The sequence below is a fragment of the Primulina huaijiensis genome, chromosome 8 (genome assembly GCF_012295235.1).
Source record: "Primulina huaijiensis isolate GDHJ02 chromosome 8, ASM1229523v2, whole genome shotgun sequence".
Taxonomy (NCBI): domain Eukaryota; kingdom Viridiplantae; phylum Streptophyta; class Magnoliopsida; order Lamiales; family Gesneriaceae; genus Primulina; species Primulina huaijiensis.
The window spans coordinates 7,288,805-7,300,470 of NC_133313.1; the positions used below are offsets into that span (position 1 = coordinate 7,288,805).

The 11,666-nt window shown below is 35.0% G+C and overlaps 1 protein-coding gene across 2 annotated transcripts; it reads right to left on the reverse strand.

Annotated features, from left to right (window-relative positions):
* Window positions 1–6,270: 6,270 nt before the first annotated feature.
* Window positions 6,271–7,688, reverse strand: LOC140983469 (protein PLANT CADMIUM RESISTANCE 2-like). Of its 2 annotated transcripts, XR_012176436.1 has the most exons (5): window positions 7,492–7,688; window positions 7,345–7,416; window positions 6,995–7,207; window positions 6,367–6,565; window positions 6,271–6,317 (listed from the first exon to the last, which is right to left on the reverse strand). XR_012176436.1 is itself a non-coding variant. In XM_073450533.1 (4 exons), the coding sequence occupies exons 1-4, from the start codon at window positions 7,640–7,642 to the stop codon at window positions 6,480–6,482; spliced, it is 522 nt and encodes a 173-aa protein (XP_073306634.1). In that variant the 5' UTR covers window positions 7,643–7,688; the 3' UTR covers window positions 6,271–6,479. The 2 variants fall into 2 exon arrangements, 1 of the variants encoding a protein (XP_073306634.1); XM_073450533.1 differs by having other exon boundaries at window positions 6,271–6,565.
* Window positions 7,689–11,666: the final 3,978 nt, after the last annotated feature.

Here is an 11,666-nt window from a genome sequence, read left to right on the forward strand (position 1 = left end):
GAGAAACAATTAGGAAAGAGTTTCAAAACACTTTGATCTGATCGAGGTGGAGATTTCTTAAGTACTGAATTTCAAGATTATCTTAAAGAAAATGGGATTCCCTTACAGTGGACCTCACCTGCCACACCCCAGTTTAATGGTGTGTCGGAGCGATGTAATCAAACATTGAAAAACATGGTTCGATCTATGATGTGATTCACTGAATTACCGCCATCTCTTTGGGGATTTGCGTTTGAGACTACGGCAATGTTGTTGAACAAATCCCATACAAAAAAAAAAGTGAATTAAACTCCATATGAGATATGAATGGAAAAATCTCCAAAATATTCTTTATTAAAAGTATGGGGATGTCCTGCTTACGTAAAACAGACAATGTGAAACAAATTGGATAGTAGAGCCAATTTGTGCTACTTTGTGGGATATCCAATAACCAAAGAATTCCATTGAATATTGTTTCTATGATACCATTGAAACAAAAGTGCTTGTTTCAAAGAATGTCACCTTCTTAGAGAAAGAGTTTATATTGGATATTCACTGCTAAAATAGTAGAACCCACACCCCAATAGCCAGTTGAAGAAGCACAAACTCATAGGAGATCCAAAAAGGTCTCAATGCCAACTAAGAGGATGAGCCTACTTCTTGAAGAAAGGCAAGATGAGTCCATTTATCGATGTGATCCAAGAAACTTCAAATAAGCATTGTATGATGTCGATTCATCTAAATGGCTTGAAGCCATGCAGCTCGAGATGGACTCCATGTATTCGAACCAAGTACGCTCCTTAGTAGATCTACCTGAGGGAATTGTTCTCATAGGAAGAAAATGGATTTACAAAAGAATACTTGGGGCGGATGGAAAATTCATGACCTTCAAAGAAAGATTGGTAGCAAAAAGATAAACGCAAAAGCAAGGTATTGACTATGAGGAAACATTTTCTCCAGTTGCTATGTTCAAGTCTATTAGGATATTGCTAGCCACAATAACATGGTATGCCTATGAAATATGATTGATGGATGTGAGGACAACGTTCCTTAATGGCAATATTAAGGAAGAGATTTACATGTCTCAACCTAAAAGATTTACATCAGTAGGAAATTAGCATAAAGTATGTAAACTAGAGATCCATCTATGGACTGAAACAGAAATCAAGGAGCTGGAATGTAACGTCCAAAAATCATTCCACGTAAGCCACATGCATGCAAATTATTTAAATTACTTAATTGCATTATTTAATTAATTTTAAATGCTTAAATGATGCATATTATATGATTGAAGATTTAATTGCATGATTTCATGAGAATTAAAGATTTTAACCGGATATTCGATAATAGGTTGAGGAAAAGAGAGCGGGGACGACCAAGATGAAAATTTTTTCGATAAATGTTTTTAAGGCTCGATAATATGATTAAATAGGATTAAAATTTTCTAAAAATGCTGGAGTACAAATTATTTTACGAGTCGAGACCTAATTTATCCCGGAAGCCTGTTTTAGCCAAAAGAAGGACTTTTAAAGGCTCGGAAGTTATTATTTTTGAAAACAAATTTTTGTGAACTTTTATTTTACAATTAAATAGGTATTAATGGGCTTAATTTATCTAAGATTATTGGGCCGAATTATTCCTAAAATTAAAGCCTAAAACCATAACTTTTTAAACACTAATTAAAAAAATAATAATCCTAGGGTTTTAACATCTCCTAGTAGCCGAAATGTGCACACACCACACACACTAAAATTCGAAAACTCCAAGAGCAAAATTCAAATATTTCTCGTTTCCCGCTCGTCTTTCTTCGCAACCCACGCCAACGATCGAATATTCGAGCGTTCTAAATGCAAAGACACATTTTCAATCTTTCTTTTGCACCATTCAAATCATATTATGTATGATTTATGTTTTCTAGCATGAAAAACGTTGAAGTCCAAATTATTTTACGTTTAGATGTATACTTTTCAAAGTTGTCACGTTTTACGCTTGTTTGATACGCTTTATGATTCCTAAGGACGCGTTGCTAATATGAGACATTTATGTGTCATAAAAAAAGTCGTTTAACGGAGGAACATAGGTTGGAAATGTTCATGGTTATGGAAATATGAACCTAGGGTTTTCTAGAGTCTTCCATGGAGTTTTTGGCACATGATGGACTCGCCCAAAAGAAGGTCGTGCCAGGTCTTGAACCAGGCCCTGTGTGTCTGCGTCTGGAGGGTTAAGAAGGGTTCAAGGCAGGCTAGATGGTGGCTAGACAAATGGGAGCAACAACCTCGAGCCATAGGAATCATGTTGGTGCGCACGGATGGATGAAGGATCAAGGGCGGTCATGGGCAGCTTGGGACTGGTCCAGAGGAATCGAGGAGGGTCCTAGGTTGTTCCTCGGACGGGTGGTCGTAGCATGCTGCTCCAAGAAAGGGACCCATGAGTGATGGGAAAGGACCAGGCGTGCGGCTTGTGCAAAAACGAGGGCAAGATCACGTGCATCGCTAGGGCTGGCTACGGCTACGCTAGGCAAGTCAGTGAGGGTCCAGGACAGTAGGCTAAGGTCTGGTTCGCTCGAGGTCCGGGCTCGCTCGAGGGTGGTTTGAAAGTTTTGGGAAAAAAAGTTGCATAGGAAGGGTTGAAGGCTTGATTATGGCTAGGGGCGGTTAGGTGCTCGAACCGTGGTCCACCGGAGTTGGTTCATGGTTCACAAGGGTAGTTTAGGTATGAAAAGTCTATGTTTCCAATTTGGGATTGAGATATTAAGTTTTGAATTAATTTGGGTTTAAAACGTTTCACAGTTTAGTTATTAAGAAAATAAATCGAAAGGCTCGAATTTCCGTCTAAGAAAAATTTAGAAGTCAAATTTAAGCTTGTATGATGATTTGAGATAGGTTCAAGTCAATAAAAGTGAGATAAAATCAAAATCGAGAATTTTGGAGTCCAGAGTCAAATGGTTATTTTGCGTCCCTAGTAGTACGAAAGGTCTGGCGGGGTAACGAGGAATCATAATACATGCTAAATGATATTTTAAAATTTTTATGATGAAAATTTGATATTTTTTGATATATGCAAAGGCTAAATGATTTTTCCTGAAAAATGCTATTTTACGAATTTTGAAGGATACGATATTTTATAAATAAAAGGAAGGGAAAATATTTTAAAGTATGTGAATTAACTGTGACAAATATGATATAATATGATTAAGGATATCGTGAGGAAAAAGACCTCAGAAGGATCTTTTTTACGGGAGAAAGGCCCCAAGAGAGCCCGACGATTATATTTCCATTTCTTTGCTATGACGAGAGTTGCTGATGCCCCGTCCCCATGTACTTTGTGAGCTAAGACCGATAAGTCGACCAAATGATGATACGATTACAGGTAGTCATTTTCAAGGATCAAACTGCACCCAAAATGATATATGATGATTGAAAGCTTTATGATTTAATGATTTATTTACGCTTACAAATCATGCTAGATTATTTTAAATAAAAGTATGATTTTAATGCATGTGTCTGTATATGTATTAATTGCTACGTATGGTTAGAACATGCTGAGTCATTAGACTAACTAGGTTTGGATAGTTGCAGATGAGGACGATTTTGAGGGAGGCGCTGAAGCTTGAGTTGATAGAATCCGGCTGTACATTCCCGAGGGACTTTATTTTCTGCACTTACTTAGTATTTAATGTTTTACATAAAGATTTTGAGGATTATTTATTTAGAGATTTTATGATTTATTTTGAAGTCTATTTTCGGATTATTTGACAAGTTGACGTATGATTTTGGTGGTTGATGATTTATGAATTTTTATTCATTTAATATTTTTAAAGGTTGATTTGTTTTAAATGAGTGTTTCGAATTTTATGATTACAAAAAAAATGTAGGATTTTAAAGTTAAAAAGTAAAGGACGTTTTCGTTGGCATCTGATCCAAGGATTCCGAAAGGGTTGTGTTACTGCCACTCCGAGAAGCTCAAGAAATTACACCTCAATTCTGCGAATTTTACTTCTTTAAGATTTATATGCTGAGTTTTAAATGCTTATATGATACATGAATTAAAAAGCTAGACCTAAGAAGTCGTTTACGGGACCACCGAAGCGGGAGATGGATTAGGTCTTTGGAGGTAATTTTTGGTATATGGACATGGCAGACGCTGAATGGGTTCGTTGTACCATTTATTTGCTAAAGAGCGACGCTTCCTTATGGTGGGAGGGAGCAGAGCGAGGAGTGAATCTGGCGACATTGACTTGGGAGGGCTTCAAGAGAGTATTATATGAGAAGTATTTCATCGTCGATGTCTGTTCGAGGTTGAAAAGAGAGTTTATGAGTCTCCGCCAGGGGTATTCGTCTGTTTCTGAGTTTGTCAATAGGGGTTGTCACTTTGTGCCCCTAATCGCAAATGACGCTGCTGAGAAGATGAGACACTTCCTAGATGGTCTTAAGCCTATTGTGCGACAAGATGTGCTGTTGGGAGACCCGAAAAGTTATAATGATGCTGTTACGATGGCCATCAGGACAGAGCAGTCGCTGAAAGATATTTAGTGGGAGATGCAAAGAAAGAGGCCTCCTCCACAGCAGCAGTCACAGTAGAGTAAGAAGTCGTTTACGGGACCACCGAAGCGGCCAGGGCAGTAGAAACCATAGGGGCAGCCACAGAGGGAAGATGTCCTGAAGACTGATGAGAAGCCGTTCTGCAAAGAGTGCAATCGCCATCACTTTGGCAAGTGTATGTAGGGCACCTACAAGTGCTTTAGGTGCAGAGGAAGCAGGAATAAGGCTGCTGATTGCCCGAATCAGAAGCAGCCCACGACTGGAAGGGCTTATGTGTTGAATGCTGAGCAAGCGGAGCCAGACACTACGTTTATTATAGGTATTGCGGCTATTTAAGTGTTTTATATTGCTTTATTACTTGAATTAATAAGCATCTAGAATTCAATCGAGGTGCATTGAACTTGATGATTTAGAATTGCATGTTACAAACTCTAAGGCTTAGGGAATTGAATTTCTAAAATATTAGCTATGGGGATCGAATTGTAGAGGATTGAGAACTTAAGAACTGAACTATGTCAACCTAGAAAGTTAAGGGGCTAATTAGTAATTTTTGAAAATTATTGAGGGAAAATTTGGCATAATTCAAAATTCTTGGGACTTAATTGCATAAATTCAAAATTTTGAGGGGTTTAATGGCAAAAACATGGGTTGAATTCGAAAAATTCTAGAACGTTTGGACTAAATTGCAATAAACGAAAAACCGGGGGAGCTATTTGGCAATTTTCGAAATTTCAAGGGATTAATATGCTAATATAGGGAAACTAGAAGGGGCCTAGAGGATAGGAAATTTATGAATTTTTAAGGCCTTGTTTGAGTATAATGCAAATATTATCACAGGCAGAATATTGTTAGTGGCATAGCTGCCTACGCTTTGCTAGATTTTGGAGCTACGCATTTTTCATATTTGAATCCTTCGTGGAATGACTGGAAATCTTACCGGAGGACGTGGAGTCGGGTTTCAGAGTCACAGTTCCTTCAGGAAAACATATGGTTTCTACAAGCATGGTTAAGGACCTGAAGCTCAAATTATAGAGGAATATCGTTCGAGCATACCTTATTGTACTGCTAATGCCCGAGTTCGACATTATTTTGGGCATGGATTGGCTCACACTGAACGGAGCCACTATCGATTTCCAGCAGATGTCAATATCTATTAGGGAAGTTGATTAGTATATGTAAATTTAAAGTTTACACGTTCTTCAGTGCAAGAATAATATCTTAATCGCTATTTGATAGGAGAAATGAGTATCATGATTGAAATTAATTTATAAAATCGCAGTTACAAATTTAAATATTAATAGTTCCTTATTAAAAGATAAATCATTAATTTGAAAATTAAAATAGTAGATTAACTCAAAAATAGTATGTTGTCTTTGAAAGTACAATTTATTATAAAAATAAATCTTTATTATATTTACAATAAGTGAAACAAAATTTAGTCCAAAAATGAAATTAGTAATTTTGTTTAACAAGTAGATAAAAGAAATTTATAAATATATTTTTATTTATTATATCGTAAATTTGGTCACAAATATCACACCCAAATATGCTAACTATGTTGCTTATGAGCTAACTAGGTATTGTTTTATCATTGGGAGAGGATGCAATTCCTTTGCCTTCGAAAAGTGTTGTAACAATTGACTTATTGAATTATTAATGAAGGGTGAGTTTATGCTAAAAAAATAATTCCACGACAATAAATGTCACATAATAAAATAAAAAAATTATCAATCTAAAGATTGAAAATTAATTAAGGTCACAAGAATATTTATTTTATTTAAGACAAAACATTACAACCTGAAATTATTAAATACTTGAAAATCAAATCAAGACAAAATATTACAACGTGAAATTATTAAAGACTTGAAAATCAAATCACAAGCATTAAATTATATTCAACATAGATCGATAATCCACACATTCGATACTGTAACCTCAGTAGTACGTCCGCGGCAATTCTCATCTGTTCATTCCTCCAGCATACGGGGCTGCCGTTATCCCTTGTCCTTTATTTTGATTTTGTTTTTCCATGTTTCCTTCCCACCCTATACAAGTTCAAAGATACAACAAAATATATCAGACTTGTAATAAATTTTTTATTTTTTGTGAATATTATTTTTGTACCATAATTATTATATCATAAATATGTATTTTTTTTATAATTTTCTAAAAAATTGATAAATGGCGCCATGTCCAACTTTAATTATTAGCCAATCTTGGACACACACATTTTTATTTATATAAGATAAGATAAAATAAGAAATCAGGCTCTAGAATGTATGTGACATAACATGCTAACCACATTTTGTTCTTAATTTTCCAAACCAACGAATTCTACTTTTGTAACCGATATTAATTTTATTACATGTGAATCTCTGTGTTTTGTAATTAATTATTGCATATATAATTTCACGTTGTTATGCTTTCAAATTAATACACACAGCATTAGGAAGCAAAACCCAGTAAATAATTACCAAGAGACATATCGAATCCACGGTGTTGGAGCTCTCGATACTCTTGACACAATGCGCAAGCTTCACAAAAACAATGAACCAAACAATCTCCGCACGGGGTTTCCGGCAGCATGTACTCAGTTCGCATTCGAGATCGATACAAGTACGAATATATGCAAGAACATCCCGTGAAAACTGTTATTATGCCGTATAAAGACCCACTCGCTCTGTTAGCTAATTCAGGAAAATAACACGCATCAATCATAGACAATATATATAAAAAATAAAGTACTACATACACACGTATATATTTAATTATTATTTATATAATTCCAATTGAATTTTGAGGAAAATATGTGTAAATGACTCACAAGTGGATCCTTTATCAACAATCTCAGCAATTTTTCCAAAAGTGATACATGGGCACCAACATGTCAAGCAACCTGTGCATATAATAAAATGTCAGTTTCTATAGCAAGAGCCAAGAAATAAGACTAAGACACTAGCGGATCAATTACAATTGGGAACATCAGAGAAGCAGTCGTAGAGGCCAGTGGACCATTGGCTCGGAGACCCGCCTTGAACGTGCAGAGCAGGCATAGGCATGCCCCTTGCCGCCGGTGGTTGGCCGTATTCTGGCGGTGCCTCTGGTGGGTGAGAGTCTTCCATGGAGAAGGAAAAATATATATATATAGTATTATCTGCTGTGTATATATTTTTTTATATGTATTAACGTCTTGCAAATCAACTAGTCGGATAACTAATATATATAGGCAGTCTACACATTTTCCATCCGCGTCAATGAAAGGCTGCTGGCAATTCTTTTCCACGAAGCATCGTCGTCAGTCAATTCAACCACGCTCCAAATTCAATTAATTCATATTTATCGCGTAGAAAAATCTCTCCCGCTCTTTTTTTAAATAAAAATGAAAGAAAAAAATCTTACGACTAATGAAAGAATAAGGCTTATCCAGTGAAAGGCTAACAAATCAACTGCTAGAGTGTGTATCCAACAAGCTAACTTGTGATTTGATTTTTGTTAACTATTATATAAAACAATCTTTATTTTAATAATATTTTATGACTTTATTCAATTTGGACATTTTTTTTATTTGTATACTAATTCAAATTGAATAGATAAATATCTTAAATATATATATTTTGTACCATGAGATCAATTTCGCAAAGTTGATCATGAAATTCATCAGGCTTGTACTTGTACATTCTTAATATGTTTCTAGTCAATTCAGTGGCCTAAATAAGGATAAATGTCGTTCGAGCTCGAGACTTGCTTCTGTGATCGTAAATGCAACGTTTTATCGGTAAGGTTATGGAGATGGATCCATACATGCAAATGGGCGATAATGGGATGAATCATTGGACAACTCTCTCTCAGACTTTACAAGTGATTAACACTTATTGATCTGCGATTATGGTTATACAATATTAGTTCTTAGGCTCAGGACAACATAAAGTCTCAACATACTAACGCTGCATTTTGACTCGTTTACCGAATCCATGAGGGTCACAAGTTGAAAAGGTCTGTGTAGTTAGAAAATTTGTAGGATTCAATGCATTGTAACCAGGGATTTGTCACTCACTTGCTAACGTTGATATCCTATGTGATGTGATGGGTTAATAGTGTAAGGACACTAGTAGAATTTTTTGTTTTTACTTCGCCAAAGTTACTTCGATGATTATTAATTATGAAGTAGTATATAACAATCAACTTCAGTAATAACACTGGCGAAGTAAAACATTATTTTTTACTTCAGAATTTAAAAAACACAGGCTTCACTTCTAATTTTTTGTACCATTTTACTTCGACATATTTGTTTTGATGAAGTAAAAAGTTAAAAAAATTTGAAATGTATATTTAGTTAAGTAAAAAAATGAACCATAATTTTAATTAATTTTCATTAAATTATCTCTTAATCCATCGAGATTCTCATTGAAAAGAAATCGAGATTTGCGGATATATGTATGTATGTGTGTATATAGTGGTATTATTGTATATTAATTATATTATTTTGATAGAATAAAAATTATGATTTTATTTCACTACTTTATCAAATTAGTATAGTTATAGTGATAAAAAATTATTTCGTTAAATTAAAAATGAGTTGCAATAAAATATGATTATTTACTTCAACACTAAATTAAATGACGAAGTAATAAAATACAAAATAACTCATTATATTAAAATTGTGTCAAAGTTAAAGAAAAAAAATTATTTAACCACAACTCAATAATTGTGAAGTTGTTCTCTATTAATTACTTCACTACAATACAAAAAAAAGATGTCATTTAAATCTACTACTTCGTCATTAAATGTAAATTGTGAAATCTTTTAAATCTAAAAGTTATTTTGGTTAGGGGATGTGATGTTAAATATTTGCGACGGTTTACACCGTCGTCAATTTTCGCGACAAATTATAAACCTATGCCGATTTATTTAGCGACAGTTTGACGAAAATCGTTGCTAATTAGCGACACTGTTGTTTAAACTGTCGCTATTAGCGACGGTTTAATACCGTCCGTCGCTAAACTAAATCGGGCGACAGCTTTTAAAACACCGTCGTTAATTAGCGACGATGTAATTAAAATCGCGACTGTTTTACCTTAATCCGTCGCAAATTGCCTATAAATATCTCCATTCTCCTCCGAAATTCTTCTCATCTTCAGTCCATTTTTCTCTTTTTAGCGATTTTAATTTCGCTTTAAGGTAAATTTTTTATCTTCCATTTTTATTTTATGATCATAAATTTAATTTTGTTGTTCGTTTATTTTATTGCAAGTTAAATCGTTTTGTAGATTATTTATAAATTTAAAATTAAGATATTTAGATGAGTTGAGGAGATTATTTAAAAATATATACAAATAATTATAATACTAATTTTTTTATTAAATTATAAATTTAATTTTTTTTAAAAATAATATATTTAGCGACGATTTTAGAACAATCGTCGCTAATTAGCGACGATGTATGGAAATACTATCGATAATTAGCGACGGTGTTTGTAAAACTGTCGCTAATTAACGATGGTAATGAATAAAACTGTCTGTAAGGTCCAAAATTAAGACGACGTAATCCAACTGCATGCAAATCTAGGAAATATGAAAAATGAGTAATTAATTGATTTTACTTTCTAATTGATTATGTGACATACTTGTTTATATAATAAATGAGATATTATTATCATTATGCATAAAATTGTATTTCTAAGGAAATATTCAAGTTGCGAAGGAGGAACAGAGACCGAGAGCTGAAAAACGTAAAATGTTTTCATTAAATAATTGTTTTTAATTATTTTAATTAAGGGTGATGCTTTTTATTATTTTCACGCTTTTTATTATTTTTGAAAATAAGAGGTTTTGAGGTGATTTTATACGTCGGGACGTAAATTTTATCGGTGATGGTTTTTCAACTAAAATACGAGCTTTTTGGCAACCCGACTAATAAATTCACAAATTTATTTTAACAAAAAATTTGTTAATATTTTATTTAAATCCTAATTAGACTAATGGGATTAATTTAATGACTTGATAGGCCTAAGCCTAGTTAGCAAACTAATTAGCTCTTTAAAGTTTTTTTAATCACCAAAACTCTCACTTTTGCATCTCAAATTCACGGCCACCCACTTTTAATTTCTGAAAACTCTCTCCCAACCACTCTTATCTCACGACACACACAAACACACTTTGGGAAGGAAAAAACTCGAAGGGTTCAAGGAGATTCAAGCTTAGGTTGCGTCCCGTTCTTAGTCGTCAACGGTTTTTCGTGCGTAAAAAATCAAAGGCATGCCTATTCTTCTCTTCAAACCATCATCACATCATATTATATTTTTAAGCATGAAAAGTGTTGAAATATGTAACACTTTGAATTATTTTTGTATGGATGGCTTATGTCAATATTTTTGCATGAACTTTCCTTCAAAATCCATGTGTTTGTATTGCTTAAGGGATGCCATGACTTAAGGTATGATCACACACGGTTTTACATGAGTTTGGAAGCCTTAGAAACCAACAAAAACACCACGCACCCTCATCGATCACAATCTGGTGTGTAGTTGCTGTCAAGGATGCAATGGTGCAGTTGTATGTCTTCACGGCTGGGCTTGGTGTGGCTCCTGTCCAGGGGCTAGCTAGGGTCGTGAGGGAGTCCAGGGAAGAGTCCTAGCCATGCTAGGACTCAAGCTTGAGGGCTTGGGAGGAGTTCTTGACAGCAAGGACTCCTACCCGATAGTTGCGGTGAGGGACGCGCAGGTTCTGTAATTTACACAGACTTGTGGACTCAGTCCAAGGGGCCTGGTCTGGGTCAAGGGGTGTCCTTAGTGTCGTAGGTAAGTGCACTAGGGGCTGGTTCAAGGGCTAGGTCGGCTGGCACGGTCCTAAGATGTTATGAAGAGTCCTTGTCCAATTGGGCACCTCTCGGCCAGCTTAGGGTAGAAGAGTAGGGGCTCGATTATATGTTTGGGGCAGTTTCCTTGGGATCTTTGGGTCCAGTAGGGTACTCTAGGGTGTTGGTCAGGGTTTGGATCAACATGGCTTGGGGGTGACTAGATAAAATCGAAGATGGCTCGGGGGCGAAGATAAGGTGTCATGTTAGGGTTTCTATAATAAAATAAATTTAAAAAAAGGCTCACGGGGGTCGAGTCGTAGTTCATGGGGGCTAAAATAATATAAAAAGGCT